At 38.9% G+C, this 20019-nt stretch overlaps 2 protein-coding genes across 4 annotated transcripts in view; one reads left to right on the top strand and one right to left on the bottom strand.

Moving 5' to 3' along the window:
• Positions 1 to 10393, top strand: part of SLC19A1 (solute carrier family 19 member 1) — an 11548-nt gene extending 1155 nt beyond the window's left edge. The window contains exons 2-6 of the mRNA XM_072418437.1: positions 1226 to 1481; positions 4831 to 5584; positions 6279 to 6471; positions 7560 to 7701; positions 9224 to 10393. Of these exons, the coding sequence (XP_072274538.1) occupies positions 1239 to 1481; positions 4831 to 5584; positions 6279 to 6471; positions 7560 to 7701; positions 9224 to 9406 (1515 nt within the window). The 5' untranslated portion in view covers positions 1226 to 1238 and the 3' untranslated portion in view covers positions 9407 to 10393. The remainder of the gene's footprint in view (positions 1 to 1225; positions 1482 to 4830; positions 5585 to 6278; positions 6472 to 7559; positions 7702 to 9223) is intronic.
• A 1866-nt stretch (positions 10394 to 12259) lies between these two features.
• The window catches only part of COL18A1 (collagen type XVIII alpha 1 chain), a 111620-nt gene continuing 103860 nt past the window's right edge, over positions 12260 to 20019 (bottom strand). For all 3 annotated transcript variants that reach the window (XM_072418435.1, XM_072418433.1, XM_072418434.1), the window contains 8 exons: positions 19597 to 19756; positions 19382 to 19455; positions 18627 to 18755; positions 17415 to 17444; positions 17104 to 17331; positions 16825 to 17022; positions 15750 to 15865; positions 12260 to 15297 (listed from right to left, as the gene is read on the bottom strand). In XM_072418435.1, the coding sequence (XP_072274536.1) occupies positions 15081 to 15297; positions 15750 to 15865; positions 16825 to 17022; positions 17104 to 17331; positions 17415 to 17444; positions 18627 to 18755; positions 19382 to 19455; positions 19597 to 19756 (1152 nt within the window). In that variant the 3' untranslated portion in view covers positions 12260 to 15080. The remainder of the gene's footprint in view (positions 15298 to 15749; positions 15866 to 16824; positions 17023 to 17103; positions 17332 to 17414; positions 17445 to 18626; positions 18756 to 19381; positions 19456 to 19596; positions 19757 to 20019) is intronic.

Genomic DNA, 20019 nt, shown 5'->3' with positions numbered 1-20019 from the left:
TACCATGCTTTGCAGTACAAATTACCAGGCATGTTTTACTGCATTGCACTGATGTGATCAGCCGCTTGTTTGCACTCATTCTACTCTCAGATGGACATTGCTTGGCTTTCCTGTTATCGGTTTAAGTTCTGTAGACAGAAATATACTGACAGCAGACAGAGCCAGGTCCTTATGAACTTTGACACACTTCAATGCCACAATGCTGTTCAGTAATGAATGCTCTTTGCATTTGTTACAACAACACACATATTTATCTTGTGAAAACAACAATTAACTCATGGTATGTAACAATTTAACAGTAAACCTTTAGTAAAATATATGTGGACTGTCATTACCGACTTCTCTTTCATTTGTTAGCTGTCTGTTATGTGGCCCCACTACCTGGAACAATACCAAGATACATACGTGATCCGAGTAAGTGCAGCCAAATGGTCAGCATGACCAGCCACTTGCACTTGCAGACAGAAAGGTCGTCATTAAAAAAAAATGTTAAGCTGTATTTTTTTTTATTTATTGGTCTGTTCAGTATGGCACTGTACAAGGTGTAACATTTGTGTGTTACAGTGCTATTTATTTGAATAGCACATCAATGCCCTATGCTATCCCAATGTATAAGTACTGCATCTGCTGTGTGTTGTAGTTCAAAGGTAAACATTGCAGCTGCATAGATCTGTATTGGTCCTAAGTACATGACAAAGGATTCCCAGAGTTTTATAGATTAGCTGAACACACAGCTGCTTTGAGGCTTCATTTGTCTAACTCATTCCATAGAACCTCAAGGTTTCTCCAGAGGTTGTAAGGGATTCCTTGAACCATGGACAATCTGTGCCTCTCTTTTATGCTATCTGTAAGGTGCCATTTGTAACACTGGTCAGCAATGTAAGAGTAAGAGACATTCTTTCCACTGCACTATAAGCTGTGGATATAGTTATTATAGCAGGGGTTCCTTAAGAGCTGAAAGCTTTTTTTTTCAAGAATTCTCAGGCATTGAAAAGGTCAATAAAGGCTGATCTAACTGAACCTTTGAGCTACCTCTGACAATTCATTCACCTTCTGTAAGCAACGAGTTTGTTCAGCATAGCTGAAAACGATACAATGCATTCCAAATGAAAAGATGACAACAGCTCCACCTACTGGCTGGATAGAAGACATTACATGTATTTGTTCAGAAGCTGACATTTCTGAGAATATTATTCTAATGTGTGTGTTTTCCCTTTATTACAAGGTTAAATGTTTCAATGGCTTCGGACTGTGAAAGAAATGAAAAGCCCGAATCTCCAAATGAGGAAGAACAGCAATCTCCTGTAGTTGAAACACATTCTCCTTCAGAAGGTCAATCGGCCGCCCCTGCTGATGACCAGCGATGGAAGTGTCTGCTCTGTTACCTTTGTTTCTACGGCTTCATGAACCAGATACGTCCTGGAGAAAGTTTTATCACTCCATACCTACTGAGCTATGAAAGGAATTTTACCAAAGAGCAGGTATTACATTTTTTTCCTCAAAGGCGATCTGTATGCCAGAGTTTTGTATGGTAAGAGTAAAAGGCAACATGTAAAGTGTGTATATATATCCGTATCAGAACTTTTTTGCTGATCTTATTTTTTTTAATAATTATTTCTTATTTTTTTTTTTAACTGAAATAGGGAAATGCTCTGATATACAGAGCTGACTGTGTAAAAAGTTTATCTATCTATCTATCTATCTCTCTATCTATCTCACACGTTTCTCCTATCATTCATATTTCACAATGCAGTTGTTCAATAAAAAACCACCATGACAGCATTATGAGGGTAATTATGAAGGTAATTGTTAATTGTTGCTGACCTCCAGAAAAAGTTAGGAATCTATGCAGAATAGACATTGATTACAATGTTTGCTGCATGCTGAAATTACCTAAGTATCAAGCATTTTTTAGGAGGAGAACAGCAATAGCAGGCTTTTACATGGGGTCTTGTTAGTGCCCGGCGCTTCCTCTGCGCCAGGACGACACACGACCCAAACGAAGAAACCTCCTGATGGAGTAAAGGTAAGTGTGTTTTTATTTTCAGTTTAGTTCCGCTTTAACACCGCAGAGCATTTATTCAGTACTCTGTAATCAGGAGGTTTGGCAGATGTTTAGAAGGATTTTTGCCCATGCTTTACTTGCTGAGGAATGTTGTAAGAGCTAAACTGCTGCGAAAGCATGTGAACTGTAACCTTTGTCCATTCTTTTAAAGCAGACTTCAGTCATCTAGTCACAAGAATAATAACGCCTCAGAACTTGCTGTGTATTACAGGAGCAGTGCATTATGCCAGAAGTTCATGAACTATAAAATTATAGATGATCTGTAGAATGAAGTAACAAGGTATATTCAACTGGATTAGTTTTATAATGTTGAGGGTATTTCACAGCATCTCCAGTCCTAATAAGTATCAGGAGAATTCTATTTATAGTCACAAAGGTAAGTTAGTGATAATAAACCAGTCAGTCAAATTTGTCAACCAGATGTTGATTGCCAAGGACAGGATGGAAGGCGGTAGTAAATGGGTTTTAAAAATCAAATTAAATCCCATGATAACACTTAATTTTATCATGTATGTGGCTCATGGTGTTAGTTGCTGTCACATATGCAGAGATGGATAAATGGTGTTATAGGTGGGTAACAGAAGGCTTTCATCCCCTTTTAGGGAAGGTTAACATAGATGGCCTCTTTCATGCCTTTTGTGAATCTGTTGTCCTTTCCATACAAGATATTCACCGGACTGTCCTGTTATGAATATCCAGAGGACCTGAGCTCTGAAGGCAGTGGTGCAAAAAGGTAGGCAGAAGGCAAATTACTGGTCATCAGTACTGCCTGAGGTCTTCCTGCAGATGATTCGCGACTTATCATGAATTGTTCTGTCTCTGTATATGGAGGTATTCATCTTGGGGTAAAGTCAGGGCTTTGGTTCCTCATTTTAGCCTCAAGCACAGAAAATTTCTCCTGACACTAGCAATCAGAGTCAACAGTATATATATAACGATGAGAGTGTTGGCACATCAGTGCCTGGGCACGCTGACATACCAGGAAGTACTCTGCTATTTTTTAGATGGAATGTAATATAGAGGGTTCTTGTTTCAAAGTGCTGCATGTTCCGTATCAACATAATACATCCTAACTTTTTGAGTTCAGTTCCATGTTAAAGTTGTTTTTTCATGAATAAGTACTTTCCTTTGCTAATTCAGTCCGGTCATTTGTTCTTTCTCTTTGTGGAATCCTCATTATTTATTTTTTATTTACTTTATATAGTGTCAAAATATTACGCAGCTCTTTGCAAGCCCATAGTCATATCACTAACTATCCTTCAAAGGGGCTTACAATCTAATGTCCCTATCATTTCCCTAGTAGTTGAACTTGATGGACCTATGTCTTTTTTCAACCTAACCTACTATGTAACTATTAACCTGTCCACACTTAGTTAGGTTACACCATCTTCACCCAGTAAACCTCTTGGTGTCTGATCTTCAACCAACTTCAACTGGCCTGGAATGACATAACTCCCAAACATGGATTCCTGCACAGGAGTTCATTCAGCCCTGGCAGCCCAGAGGGATGCTGGGATCCTACACTGAGCCGTGTATGCACAGTTTTTCAGGTTTAGGATCTTTGGTCATTTTAATTGGGCAGGCCAGAATGACATAACTCCCATGTATGTGCTTGTAAGTTGGTTCATTCTGGCCTCAAGGAATGTGAGCATATACACTGAGCTGTGTGTGCTTTCTGGAGAAGTTTGCAAACAGACAAATAAGTTTGTGATAATGGAGAAGAGCAATTCTCTTTTACAATAAAGAGTCTTCCAGCTCACAGATTTGGCTGAGTTGCAATGCTTTTGACAAGCTGTTAGCAGACTTCAATATACTTTATAGGCTTCAAGAAAATGGTATTAATCTTGCCGAAACGTAACTTTTCCACAGGTGACCTCTCTAAGAAGAAGAGTAGATGGTTCTTAAAAATTATATTTTCGTTGTTTAAAAAATCTGATTCCACATGCAGCATGGTTGAAGGTGAAACTAATTAATGTAATACACAATCGAATGCCAATCCTGTAAATGTTGACACATTTTATGTACTGATTTATATTATTTACAGCAATGTAGAATGTGTACATTGCTATTACAAAATTCAAAATATTTGCTGCATCTTAATCATTGTTGAAAAATACTCCTGCACTAAGACCAAGTGAAGGAACGTCAGACCTTTTCACCTTTTAAGGCTCTGTTGTTCTACATTGGGCACAACCACAGAGGTGACTTGTGAGATGAGCGGTAAGGTTGGCTCGGAGTTTAGCACTCTGGCCTTTTCAGCGCTAGGTCCCAGGTTTGAATCTTGACCAGGACACTATCTGCATGGAGTTTGTATGTTCTGTTTGTGTCGGTTTCTCTGGGCACTTTGGTGTCCTCCAACATCCCAAAAACATGCAGTTAGATAAATTGGCTTCCCCTCAAAATTATCCCTAGATTGTTTTAATGGCATATGACTGTGGTAAAGATATTAAATTGTGAGCCCCTTTGAGGGATAGTTAGTGACATGAGTACAGACTTTGTAAAGGCCTGCGTAATATGTTGGTGCTATAAAAAATTTATGCTAATAAAACATTAATAAAAACCTCACTAAGTTGCTGTTGCTCCTTCATTTTCAATTTTGAGGCTAGAGCAGGTCCTGTTTTAGAATGGGCTTTATAGCCTATTTGGCCTATTCTGTCTTTTTTTTTTTTTTTTTGTCCCGTTACATATCACATCTTTTTAGTCAACTCAAGTCAAACCTTTCTTGTCTTATAGGTACTTATTTTTAACCTTTTTTCCCCTCTTAGGTCACCAATGAAATTACTCCAGTGCTGAGTTACTCGTACATGGTGGTGTTGGTGCCAGTTTTCCTGCTGACAGATTACCTGCGCTATAAACCAGTGTTGATCCTGCAAAGCCTCAGTCACATCTCAGTCTGGTTGCTGCTTATCTTTGGTACTGATGTCATTGCAATGCAGTTCATGGAGTTCTTCTATGGCATCACCATGGCAGCCCGTGTTGCCTACTCTTCATATATCTTCTCATTAGTTTCCCCTTCCAGGTATCAAAGAGCAGCAGGGTATTCCCGGTCCTCTGTGCTCCTGGGAGTCTTCATCAGTGCCGTTCTCGGACAGCTTTGTGTTACATTGGGTGGTGTCCCTTTTCAGACTCTGAACTATATTTCTCTTGCCTTTATGATATTTGGACTGATCCTCACCTTGTTTCTGCAGCGCCCCAAAAAAAGCCTTTTTTTCAATAAAAGTGTAGCTAAGCATGAGAATGGAATCAACCATTCTGAGCTGCAAAAAATGAATCCTGAAGGCAAGGCTGGTGGCTGGTTCTCTGGATGGAGAGACTCGGTGTTCATCCGTATGCTCACTGAGCTCAAGGGAATCTTCCGTCATCCCCAATTACGTCTCTGGTCTCTTTGGTGGATTTTTAACTCAGCTGGCTACTATCTTATGCTATACTATGTGCAGATTCTGTGGAATGAGATTTACCCTGCCGTAGACAACCGAAGGGTATATAATGGGGGAGTCGATGCTGCTTCAACACTTCTTGGTAAGTTTCAGAATGGGCTGTGCAAATTTGTGAATTTGGTAGCCAACCAGTTTGCTATTAAGGACCAGTAGCATTTCTTATCTGGCTTGTGATATATGTCTCTATCTGAGCCTGATTTGGTGCACTTTGTAGGGGCAGATTAAGGTAGAGTTTAGGAGATTAAGTTAGGAGATTAAGTTTTTCTTTCAGAAATGCAAGACTTCTATTTGCATTTGGCAAATTTCTCAGACTAAAGCTGCGTACACACTTGCAATTTTTGTCGTTGGAAAGGATCTTTCACGATCCTTTCCAACGACAAGGGACTGCACGATGCATGAACGGTGTTGTACATACAGCACCGTTCATGCTCTATGGAGAGGGGAGGGGGAAAGCGATGGAGCGGCATCCTGCTGCGCGCTCTCCCCCTTCCCTTTCATTAGGATCGGTTGTCGTTCATCGTCCGTGGATCCGGCAGGACGGTCGTTCGGACGATGGACGACACCAACTGTACACACGGCAGATTTTAAAAATCTGCCGTGTGTACGTAGCTTTAGACTACTGCACTGGTGTCCTGGCACTGAAAATTGATGTATTCTAATTCCATCCTAACATAAAAAATCAGTAATTTCTTGAATAAAATGTATTGCTTTTAAGGTTTCTTATTTTTTTTGTTCCTCAGGCTAGTGTCAGTGACTTCTTTTTCCTCCGTCTTTAGGAGCCATGACCTCGTTTGCTGCTGGCTATGTGAAGATCCGCTGGAGTCTGTGGTCAGAATTGGTCATCGGGTCAGTGACGGCTTTGCAGGCTGGACTTCTCTTACTCATGAACACAACTACGAATATCTGGGTGTGTTATGTGGCTTATGTTATTTTCCGCAGCTCTTACCAGTTCCTGGTTCCCATTGCCATGTAAGTGCCTTCTGTTTACATTGGATACTTAAGATATTTAGTGACAGTTAAACTATGTACACACGTCAGATGATGCCCATCTGATAATCTCCTCAGGGAATCATACAACATCATACGACAATCTGGTGTGTGTACAACACTTGGCACTTTTTTCAGAACATTTGAAAGTTCAAATCAAAAAGACGCTTCAAGTAAAATAGGCCTGAAAAAATTCTTGTTAGAACTTTCTCGTCAGAAGGTTTTATATAATCCCTCTGTGTCCACTGCAGTGTCAAAGAAAGGAGAACACTACTGAAATCGATAAGAATTCTAGCAACTGTCCTGGGGATTTTTAAAGTAAACACACTCTTAAGTTTGGCGACTGCCATTGCTGATCTCCACCTATAACATATTATGTTGCCTGGCTGTTATGCTTTAAGTAAATAACCTGGAAAATCTATACACATCATAGTTCTCCCCAGAGGGTTTTAGCTGGTTGCTCCACCCGGCTGCTGTGATTACCCCCCCCACACCTCTCCTCGCCACGGATTATTAATATTATTATTCTCAGTGAGGCTGCTCTGTGCCATCTGTGCTCTGTGTCATCCGTTCAGAGGATTGCTGGGACACAGGCAGCCCTGCCCCTATCTCATAGCACAAGCTACGATTTCATTTAAAAAAAAAAAAATCTGCTTGTGAAATGTATCTACTGCTAGAGCTGTGTGTGATGTCTGCATGTCATTCTGCATCCTCACATCCCTCTGTGTACAAACCTCCATATCTCCTAAACTGTATGTCACAATGACCTGTAATTTTCAGTGTGCACGGGGGACTCTCATAGATACTAGTTACTACAATTTCCCAGCTTTAAAGAATTTCAAGATATGGGGGTCACAAATGTGAAAAGTTATGAAAAATGAACTTATGGGTTGCTGTTTCAGAGGAAAGTGCAACTAGGAGTCCTAAATTGAAAATGCAAATTGGGGACCCCGGAGCCACTAACATAGCAAGGAGCATTGGGGTGGGGCCCCTAAATATATACCTACCTGTTTTTTTTTTTTAAGTTGACTTATTGATACTAATGATGTTAATTTTATATTTTGTTTCAGTTTCCAGATTGCAAGCTCTTTGTCAAAGGAACTTTGTGCATTGGTGTTTGGGGTTAACACATTTTTTGCTACAATCTTGAAGTCTATAATTACAGTTGTGATTGCTGACAGAAGAGGCTTGGCACTTTCTGTACATCCCCAGGTAATATAGAAGTGATTGTGGAAAACAGTACATACACCATTTACTTGAGACGTTGGGATTGATTTACTAAGTCAATAGGACAAATTCACTTAGCAAAGTAATTTATACACTTTGTCCATTTCTTACTCTGAGAACTAAAAACTAGTGGTATTTTCTTTTAAATTAAACATTTAGTGAGGATAAATGTGGATATTTAGATCACCAGTGTCACTAGAGCCTGGAGGAATCACTACATGAAAGTAGAGCAAACTTTCTCAACTGTTTTACCCCAGAGTTGTATGGTCTTGAGGAACCGCTGCAAAAACTAGTTAATTCAGTGACAGATGAATGAACAAGTGCTGTACACACAGCGGCTTTCTGCTGTATGGAGTGGGGAGGAAAAAGGAGGGGTGAGCAGCACCTTACTCTGCTCTCTTTGTAAGGAGTAAACAGTGGTTGTTCCCATGTCTCCAGTGATGATTGTTTTGACTCCTGCTGTAAGGAGAATGTTGGGAACTAGTTTCTTGCCATTTCAAACTTGGGCCTTGAAATTGTTGCTATTTATTTACTTAACATCAGAACTAAACTGCACAGTTTAACATTTAAAACGAAAAATGAAAAAAAAAACTCTGTCATGGTTAGAGGATAACTGCATTTTCAAACATCATGCAGTGTGTACACCATTTGACCCCTAAAACTAACCCGTACTTCTTCACAGATGTGTACTTAGAGAGATCTACTAGCTGCGGTCCTGCTCCTTGTTAACACAAGCACTTAATTGTCTTAATTGTGCCTTTGGATTACAGCACCATAGACTTCTGTGGGACTGTGTTCCAGGGTCAGTGGATAAAGTACCAGTTTATGGGACTGGTTGGAAATTTACATCTATAGAGGGGGAGGTTGGGTTAGTTTAGGTCAGGCAAGGGGCCATATGGGATAACTGCACTTTGTTTAAAAGTAAAAGGTGAAAGCTCTGGGATGTCATGCTTCATTGTTTCGTCACTTACTAAATCACTGGCCTGAAACAATTGTGCAGCCCATCAACTTAGGATCTCTGGCCTGCTTTGATTGTTCTGGATCAGTGACTCATTTAATAGTTAAGTAAGACTATCAAATACAGCCTCTCATCTAAAACTAATTGGCAACTGCAGCTTTTTATATTTCTGTATGTATAATTCACAGTGGAGCGTTTAAATGAAAACTGAACAATGAAGAATAAACCTGCTACCCAGAGCCAGTCAGATTCTAACCATTCATGTTACAGATTCTCTGCTCTGTGAAACTTAGGCTGGTGAATATGCAGCAGTCAATGTAATACTACTATATGTGTATGAAAGGACTTCATTTAGTGACTGTGCAGAGTCAAATCACGGCCCACTTTCCAGCTGTTTGGTTAGGTTAAAGTAAGATTATTACTGCTTGGCTTCTTTGTGCTATTACATATCGCATAATGACATTTGCCTGATTTGCAAACATTCCAAGTATATGTAGGAACATATTAACAATTCCTGTTTTGTTTTTTCTTTCATTTTTCCTCTTTCAGTTTTATGTCTATTTTGGCTACTTTACACTGCTAGCTGTTGTATACCTTGGAGCATCAATCTGGGTTATCGCCAGATACGTGCGACAGAAGAACACTGAATCAAACATTCAGGAGCCGCCAGAAACAGCCACTGAACAAAAGGGGGCAGCTGATCTAATTGTTGCCAAAGAGTCCCAAGCATGAAGTCTTCTCATGGTCAGACTTCGGTAAAAACGGTATTCCAGTATTAGCCCATGCACAGCCAGATTGTGCTGCAAACGGGGCTACTGTCGGTAGCAGATAAGTTTAGGAATAGCAAGACAAGGCTGTGCTAGTATTAGGAAATAAACTGTAAGCACAGTGTGCGATTCTTTCCTCTTGTACAACCTCAATACAGGAGAACTTGGTAGGGCAAAGCCTTGACTCAATCCATGTGACTGCGGGCACTGCCTGCAGGTGGTTGCATCCAATCTAGTAAAGTGCAACAGAAGGCTCTCAGGAATATGGTTTTGGTTTTCCATGAAACAAATATTTTACATATATCATGGAAATAGACCTTTTCGTGTAATAAAATTATCAGACCTAGAAAAGTATTTCTTTTGGCTCTACCAGTTTAAGCAGATACCTTTAATTACATTCTTTATCATAACTTCTGAATCCATGTAGTTTTAAAACATTGCACTGATATAATGATGTTGATGAACAGATCTGTGCAATATGGAATTTATTCATTCAAATCAAAGTGCAGTAATATCCTAAAATCTAACGCCATTCAGAGGGGTGATGAGTCCTCTGTCAGATTTTTGTTGGTGAGACTTTTCCTTACTCTCTGCCAAGCTGACTAGATTTGGGCTTTAAATAAAACTTGGAAATGTCTGTATGGAAACGTTGGCTTTACCGAGACGTTCTACTATGGAACATGCATGGGCCATTGACATTACTAGTAACTGTGAAGTACAGGTGTAAACTGCCAATTTGTAAACAAATTACAGGCATTATAGGAAACACTTCCTAGTAGGTAATGAGTAATGGGCTCCTTTGATGGGGTAAAAAGTGCACTTACAGTTTTTATAGATCTTTATGTACACTGAACTGTGATGATCACCAAAGGAAACACAGCGGTGCTGTGTGCTTTGCTTCATGCTTACTGTAATACTTGGACCAAAATAAAAACACAGGCTTTGAATTGTGTTTGTCTGTACTGTTTGTGTATTTTATTAGAATTGCATCCAACGTGATAATTGTTTTGGCTAGGAATCAGGGTAAAAGCAAAGAGAACATGTCGGTCTGCTCTAAAACTAAAAGTTGGCTGTAGGGATGTCCCCAATGCTGTCTCATCAATCTCTTGAAGTTATTTAGCACTTATTTAAAACTATGCTTCACTGCTTCTGGCACTTCTCTGGTCCACAGTACTAAGGTACTAAAAATAAGTTGGTCATCATAGCAATAATGAGCTTATATATAAAAGTATTGGAGTAAATTGCATTTTCCATATTTATACAAGTTTGGAACAGGTTTTGTTTTCTTGTGGTCAGGCTTTTACACAGATAATATAATAAAATAAAACAAAGAGCACTGTTCTTCCCAGCCCTTTTGAGTCAGGCTCACCACTTGGTACTCTTCAGTAGCCATCATCGGACAGCTTCGTAGGCTTGGCTTTGTGTGGAGTGAGATGTTGTTGAGTACAAGCAGCCCAATGACTCTGCTGGCAGTGGAAGGAAGATTTGCACTATGGATCTTTGCCACTTACCATTTTCTGGGAGTAGAACAGACAGGCTGGCAGCTCTCATCATAAGCCACCATGCTGAAAAGGTATGACAGAGCTGCAGTACAGGTCAGTTAATATTTGCTGCCCACAGAGGAGTTCTGGTGTACCAAAGTGTAGATTTACTGCATAAGTCTTAGTTCACAGCAGTTTAAAAGTCTTGGAAAAAAATAGGTAACTTTGGGGAAAAAATAGTTGTTTTGTCCTCAGGTGATGGGAGGCAGAAACATTGTGCATTTTTTTCAGATGCCATGTGAAATGTTTAAGGGTGGTTTGTTACCTGCTATGAAAGTGTTTTAAGCATTTGCATGTAGTTTCAATAAAAAAGTAAAAAACCCACTTGAAAAGGCCTGAAAATGCCTAGTAGTTGCTGCCTGTTACTACTTTTCCAGGGTCTAATGGTTGCCAGCAGACACTCAGAAGCTGTAAATGCCAGTTTTTTTTGTTTTGTTTTTTACTGTAATGTTAACTAAGCTTAAATGATTACACTACAAAAATTACAAGTGATTGCACGCCTTAGAAAACATTGGGCACTAGAAAGCTGGGTCACATTAAAGGGGCACCAGACAGTTGAGGCATAATAAAAGAGGGTAAAAAAAATGGTTCAATATTACCCAAGTTTTAAGTATGGATGGACCCAAGTATGGATACCTATAGCACTAACAGCTAGGTGTCCTAAAATTTGAAATTTTTTTTCTCATCTTTTACAATATATCAAAACAACCCAAAGAAACTAATTTTTTTTGTTTATCGGGCCAATTTTGAATCGTGGATCATTCCAAAAAAAAAACAAAACTTGATGTTGAAAGATGTAAAGAAAAAGTAAGGCTGATCATAACAGAATCTGTAGCTCAGTAATCTGCTCAAAACAGTCAGACTTGTCCATCTCATATGATTGCTTAGGGTGATTCAACCTTGTAGAAATAGTCAAGTTATCCAGATATCAGTGGAAAAATGATATAAAAAAAAGCAGATGATTTATTAATCAAGATGATTATTAAAAAAACAAACTTTACTTTAGTCTCTGAAAGTTAGAGCTCCTATGGTTTATTATTTGTAAGCTGCAAAGATCATTGTATTGGAGACCCCAAAATCAATTCCATGTATATGTGCTAAGATTTGAAAGAAAAAAATCTTTTGCTAAAAATCTAATTCTTTGTGTAGCAGATTCTTTTTATATCATACTGTGAATAAAACAAGTTTTAGAGTAAATTTGTGAAAAGCATTCCGGTGATGGGACTATTGCTTCTGGGTACGAAATGACAGAAAAAAAAGACCACACCACACATTAGTCCTAGGAAGTATTTATAGACATGAACTTGAAACATCCACAGGCTTGATTTTCTTCTTTAAAATACAAAGATTACGGTAGACGACTTCCATCTGTTTCCTGTCTTAAAATATTCTAAAAGCATTTAAAAAAATAAAGTTTTTAGCACCTTTTAGACAAAATGAGGGATATGCATGTTCACTGGTGACTTACTAGCATTAAACACCTATGTGCATTCCCAGCTGCACAAGGCCTACAACTAATGTGTACTCTGCTAAGGCACTCTAACAACCAGACTGCAGCCCTTAACACATACATACAGCACCTTCCTTTATATACAGGTAACAATGCAATATAAAGGCTACTTACACCCATTTCTAAAAACATAGCTTAAGAGGAATAAAACAGAAAAAAATCAATACCTATTCTTTAAATCTTGTAAGTTTTCAATGAATTCCCCAATCAATTGTCCCTTTTTCTCTCTGATGGCTTTTGTTTACAGCGATGGGAGAGAACGTAACAACCCCTAACATTATGATCTGGCTTAAGCTGTTATTCTTTAGGGTTGTCATGGCCCTTTCCTTGATCGTTCCCAGCAAAACCCTACAATCCTGGTCCTACATAAAGTCTATTTTTACAAAGATGGTTTTCAAAGACCCCCAAATGCAACACGGCACCGTTGCTGCAGTCTAAAAATGCTAATTATCTGTCTGACCTCCCTTGCCTCAATACGTTCAGATCTGTTCTTCATCAGTGACTTTGTGGGTTAGCCTAATAACCAGACCACAAAGATTTTCAGAATTGGGTTAGCAAACAGCAACTGTAGCAGAGTGGACACTATTAAAATAAATGGGGCAGACACATTTTGTGCAGATTTGTATTGCAGTTACCTTGTAAACAGTGACAGTACTGACAGTCTGGCTAGCTCTGTGCTGGAAAAAGAAGGTATTTGAACCAGTTTAGTGCACACAATAAAGGGTGTGTATTAATGGGCGCTTTACCTAAATCAGCGCTGCATTTGCACTGGAGGGGTTTTAGCAAAACTGACCAAAAAAAGTCTTCTTTATATTTTACTGGGGATTAGAGCATAAGTAATCTAGTGGTATGCTTACTCCTCCTACTGGTACAATGTAGTAATGAAGCAAAGCTTTGTTTCAGACAATAGGTTCAATTCACTAAGCTATAACAATGAAATCAGACCTATAGCAGAATATGTTTATATATATATATATATATATATATATATATATATATATATATATTAGGTCCGGAGGGTCTCAAAGGCCAAGACATATTTAGGTAGGGTTCATTAGTAAAATGAGTATTGTGTATCATTGGAGGATTTGTTTCTGAAATGCAGGAAGGCCCCTTTTTTAATGGGATCCCATCACACATTGTTACAGCTTTGGCAAAAACAATAATGAGAATTATTAGCAATGACAGCAGAAATAAACAACTAATATGGCAAATAAAACATTGGATTAGCTTAGTGAACTGAGTCTAATTTCAGTAATACCATCTAGCTTCAATATTAGGCCTTGAAGTAAACCTAAACTAAGTTCTGTATAGAGTTGAGGAGAGCTTGAACTTCCAACAGGTTCCTAATATTTCGTGTGTCTGGATTAGAAGGGTTCACCTCTCTATTTGTTCTATTCACCAATGTAAAGAAAGTAATTGTAAATTGTAAAGCATTAAAACAGTAGTAATAAAGGGAATCTCTAGTTGGGACACTTTGAAAATACAATTGGCTGAAGGGGAATGCCCCTCACTAATATGGCTACAGGACAAAAAGTGATGGAAACCCCTCCCAATGGATCATAGAAAACATGACAGGGTCCTAACTATACCCTGCCCTGTTCATTAAAAAAAATAAAATTAAAAAGTTTAAATAAAAAAAATGTTTTGGTTTAGGTATACTTTTTACTGTATAAATTTGAATTCTGCTTAGTTTTATTCTGAGTAGAGCTGGGAAATCTCAGGCTAATGTGCACGATCTTCATCTCATTCTGAAGCATGGTTAGGAAAATATATAACAATGATTTCTAAAAACGTATACCTCCTGAATAACACATAAAAAGTTCCAAAGTACCCTCGTCAGGCTGCACAGGTCAAGTATAGAGCAGCCTCAGCACAGTGACACACAGCATTTACTGCAATAATCAACCTACAGACAACACTTTAGAAGCGTTCCTAAGTCTGAAGGCTGCTCAGTAAATACTGGATACTGTAGGTACAACATCTTTAAAGTTTCCTAAGAAGCTGAACTCTAATAAATATAGTGGTAATCACCAGATGTTTGACATAGAAACCTAGGAAACAGACATTTACAAAAGATTAATGAAGGGATATGTGTGTGTCTCTGTAACTACAAGTGGTTAAATATTACATAATAAAAAAAAGGCTATTCCAACATGGATGCGTCAATGAGCTGTGCATCCAATATACATCTGCGCTCAGGCTGGTTCTTCCGAGGACAGTTTGGTTACAGGCCGCCTTTGGCTCTGGACAAGACAGGGCTTTCAGTAGAAGGGGCACAAATAGGGTCAATGTTTACAATCTGGATTCTTATGATGGTTTTAGATTTTCAGCCTGTAAAATTCAGAATGTAAAAACTGGAATTTTGTTTTTTAAAGTTCTGTTGTCAAGCTGAGGCAGGGAATAGCTCAGACAGTGTATCCTAGTGATGTGGCCTCATGAAGCCAAGGGACAGTAACGCTGCACATAAATGTTCACAGAAGAGCAGCTTCAAACACTCTTTGGTCTCTGGACGCAAGAAGGAATCTCAGAAAGTCCGCGTGCAGCCTCTGTCAGCATTAGCACCACTCTGACTGCTCAGCGTGCTCCTACTTCTTCTGACCCGCGGGCATGAAGCTGTTTTCAATGCACAAGACAATAAAGTTCTTATTGCAGCTCTGAGGACGCTGCTCTAGGAGCTTCCCATTTGTGAGAGACGAAGCCTGGCCGGTGACTATGCTTTCATCTGTGCGCCAGGTCTCGCAGTAGTTCTCCGTAAGACGACGACCCTTGCTGTCAGATCCATGCCAGATCATCTTCTGGGGCCTAGTGAACAAAAACAGGACATGTTAAAAAAAGTAAATGTAAACCTTAACTACATGACAAAGTTTGCAAATGTGCGACATAAACCGGCATTTCGGTCCCACTGATTTGCAGCTATTTTCTGCTTACATTCATGCGGTTCTGTGATGGAATGGTATGTAATTGTTTAGCTGACTATGTTTGCATAATGTGTTAAAATGGCCTTTTGTAGTCTCTGAGCCTTAAGCTACGTACACACTTCCAATTATTATCGTCGGAAAACGAACGACGAACGTTCCGAATGGGAAAGAGGCTTTAGGTTACACATTCTGGTATTTTCATATAGCAAATTCATTGCTATATTGAACTGGTATTCTAGCAGTAGACCTCCAGCTAATGAAGAAGCTCAGCAATTGTTTCCAGTATGTATATTAACAACGGCAATATTATTTATTTAGGGCAGAATTAGGTCTTACCAAGTGAAATCAGTTGCAACATCCCTTCCATCAAAAGAGTAGATACGAGCTCCTGGATTCATCTGTCCTTCGGAGCCGGAGAAAAGGGCCTCCCAGTTATCAAACAGCGTTTCATCCTACAATACAAAGACACTCGTCACATAATCATGATAAAGAGTATGTAGACAGATAAATGTGAAAGAAAAAAATAAGAGCAAGATTAAAAGTCAGCCAAAGTTGGTCACTATCAAAAATTGCTAATTTGTAGTTATGCTAAATTTCAGACTCGATATTTTCTAAATCGCTGAACCTAAAGATTTTGCAATAACAGAAAACATAATACCAAATCTGCACACTTGTTTCAGGACACATGCTGAAAGTCTGCCATCAGCACTGACAGCCAAGAGACTAGAATTTCAGCAGTTGTATTAAGACTTTCTCTTTTAACATTTTAAACTTTCTGGCATATCAGATGTAAAACACAATGCTAGACACATGTCATTTAAAAAGGGAACAACTGAAACAATGTTCATTATAAGGTGTGCAAATGGAGATGCTTGATTATCCCATGAAGCAACAAGCAATTCATCTTGGCAGCTTCATGCAACAATCACCATCTGTATTGTGCTGATGTGTACAGATATTTCTTTACAACCCATTGGCAGTGACGTCAGGACAACAGTAAATATGAACATCAGTAAATAGGAAAAATCAGATATATAAAGGAAGGTTTGACAGAAGTGGCCTTCAAAATCTGCCAATGTTATAATCTTCAGATATCACAGGACATCATGGCAGGATGCTTGGGATGATATCTTCACTTTGGCAATCGGGCTGCACTCTGAATAGACAAGATTAAGTTGTTGTGCGATTGGCAGTTTCCTACTGAGAACGTTCATTCACTTTAATTGTTGGCAATAATTTTTATTTGATGTCTGTATACAGGGCAGAGGTATGATCAGCTGAGTATTATTCCATGTGTTATTCCATGTATGCTAAGGCAGGGGTTTTTACAATACCCCCAGGAAAAGAAGTTACAATCTTGCTTATTGCTATTGTCTACAGTTTCCACACCAAGTGCTACATCAATACATACCCTGAGATTGACAATTGGCACAGATAGCCTGTCAGCCTTGCGGACAATACTGTATAGATCCTGAAGACGTGAAGAAAGGAATGCTCGGAATGTTCCATGAAGTCCAGCTTTGCGGGCTTGTTCAAAGCACTGGAAGTCCACGCCACGTATGGAGCGCATGCTGCCTGTGAGGGGTGCGTTCAGGGCCACTAAGTGTAGCTGCAACAGGTAATATGACATGTTATTATGCAAGCCAAGAAAGGAAGGAATGAGACTTGGCAGTTTCTATCTTGTACTTACTGCGGCCTGGTATTCCTGGTGTGTGTGTATGGGAGCACTGTGCTCTGGTTCCACTGGCCTGGGGAAGACTTGAGGTGGTGGCTGTGGAGGATGGAGATTTACTTGTGGTGGTGCTTCATTCCTTGGGGGCTGAGGAACAAAAACATCTGTAGACTGATAGGATCCAGAGTCTCTGCTACCAGAGGGATAAATGACCACAGGAGGCTGATTTGCAGCAATTTCATTATCCTATAAAAAAAGACATTTAACTAAATAACCAGACATGGACAACTACAAGACTAAGGCACTAAGATCAAAGGAAGGAGGCCTACCTGACCATTACCAGTTGCATACTCTCCAAGCTAAAAAATAAAAAAAATCAATTTTAAATATATTTTAATCAAAGTCTTAATAGCTTTAATATACAAATATCAAAATTAAAATGTACTTTTCTTTCTAAATGTGTAAAAGTCCTATATAGTATATATGGAAAAAATGCAAACAATTACCGAAAAGTGATAAATGCTCCATCTGCACCTATGCTAAATGTCAAAAATGCCCTGCTTGGACAATGCTGTTTTAGGGCTGTGTAAATTAGAGGAGCTGAAACCCGCTCAAGATTGTGCATGCACTGCATTAAGAAAGCCAAGCATCAGGGAGTGCTCCAGTAACTACTTTTACTCTGCTCAGGATCAAAGTACAAAGTTTAAATCAGACAGATAGCTTTTAATGTACTTCTTGTGTCTAGCTAGAGTATTTCCAGAATTAATGACTGGTTTCATAGCGTATTTCTAATCTTGTTGTCCCTAACACTATCTCTTTCTTAGATGTACTATGGGCAATTTACTTTTTATCCTTAAAGCACTTTGTTCATATTTGTCAGCAAGTTTATCTAAAAGTAGGTATTTCATGGTTTGTTGCCAGGTGTGTGTTAGGTTAGCATACAGTAAAACAGCTGTATTAGCTAAAGGCACATAACTTAGAGGTGCCATTTCTTTTGACCGCACTATACATTGTGGTGCAGAACATAATAAATAAAAAGGAGTCCCTTAAACAATTGTGTTAAACGCTCATTAAAAATTGTGCTGATGTAATGTATATTAACATGTGTGCAGTGAAGAACTACAACTGAATGAATCTGCCACTAGAGCAGTGTTTCTCAACCAGGTTTCTAGTGGTTCTCCTAGCAGTTCCTTGATCATTAGGCAGTTTGTGCCCCATGTAAGTTTAATTGACACTTTTTGATCTTTTTAGCTATTTGTAAGGGTGACAATTTATTCTACTGATCACCAAGCTAATCCACGATGAGCTGTGGGTGTAGTTTTTATAGCAGTTCCTCGAAGACCTGCAATTATTACAAGGGTTCCCCCCATGTTAGAAAGGCAGAGAAACACGTCCTTAGAGTATTTCCTTTTTTAAAGCTAGATAGAAATTAATATTGATTGATATTTAGAATATGAGAGGTCAGCATAAATAGGATGTAATCAACTGATTGTAAATTAACCATTAACATTGGAATTTAACACCAGAATGTTAATACTTACAAGAATCTTTCTGTAGCCATCTCTGACTCGTACATACAACTCTGCTTGTTCCAGTACTAGCACAAGGGTCCCTTCCGGCAATGAGTGGCGCAGATTAAGCATGGTCTGATAGCTCTGCAACACTGTGGCCTAAAGGTATAGGATGAGAGGGCATTTAAACACAATATTGCATAGAGATATTACTATAGAAGTCATTCTTCAAACAGTAAGTAACAGATTGTTAGGGTCTTAACAAGCCTGTGTCACATATAGTGGCTTTTTCCAAAAAAAACTCCCAAACCTACATTTTGTAACCATTGCACTTATATATCAGAACTGTCTTGCCAACACAATGCTGTGCCATGCTTTGTTTGTGATTTGAAGTGCTTTCTGCTTGCTTTATTATCAGGCGTACATGATCTACAGTGGGGGTTAGGGAATGGCAGCACTTTGATAGTCTCAGGTCTGAGACCCTGATGCCCATCAGGATACCAATTGCCTTGGTTCCAGATCTTGGCTCAGTAATTCCATTATAGTATTCCATGTTTCATTAACAATAATGTACATTTTTGTTAAGAAATGTAAAATAAAACGTTAGCTTTTAGCTTTATTGATAAAAATCAGTGCAAAATGTCCCTAATGGCAACAAATGAGATATTATTTTATGTAACTAGAGATCATTTTATAATCAGTTGCATTGAGTTACTGCACATTGTGCCTATAATAAGTGTGAACTCTTCCAGTGTAAGCTACAGAAATGCAGTTTTTAAGCTCACCGTAGAATATCCTCCTGATCCTCCTTGGGGTCCAGGTGGCCCAGGGGGTCCTGGTGGTCCTGGAATGCTTAAAACTGTGAAAAATAAAAACAATATTTTCTATTACTAAAGATATTATAATATTATAATTTTCTATTACTAAAGATTACTAAATATTAAAGATACAGTTTCTCACCCATTGACAAAAAACAGGTTTACACTTCTTTATTACTAACCTGGTCTATTGGGCCCAGGTCCAGGATAAGATTGTGATCCAGGTGGACCTGGAGGTCCCGGTGGTCCAGGTGGTCCTTGTCTTCCCTCATATCCTGTGCCAGGAGGTCCTGGTGGTCCACGTGGGCCAGGAGGACCTTGAATACTGTCTCCTTTAGCACCCTGCACAAAGAAATATTTGATTATTATTTGTGGCAGCCAATAACTATGTTTACATTAAATGTACAGTCAAATCATCCTAGGTATGTGAAATATAACCATACACAATACCCAAACAGTTATGATGCAACTGGCATATCTCCTCAATTTTTGAAATCTAAAACTAGAGCATTATAAGTAGTGTTGATGTTCGAATTCGGGTTGTCCCTATATTCGACCCGAATATGGCTGTTCAAATTCGGGTATACCCGAACCGAATTTTGCTG

The sequence above is a fragment of the Pyxicephalus adspersus genome, chromosome 7 (assembly GCF_032062135.1).
Source record: "Pyxicephalus adspersus chromosome 7, UCB_Pads_2.0, whole genome shotgun sequence".
Lineage (NCBI taxonomy): Eukaryota > Metazoa > Chordata > Amphibia > Anura > Pyxicephalidae > Pyxicephalus > Pyxicephalus adspersus.
The sequence above is the reverse complement of the archived record's forward strand: the minus strand, read 5'-3'. Positions and strand labels throughout refer to the sequence as shown.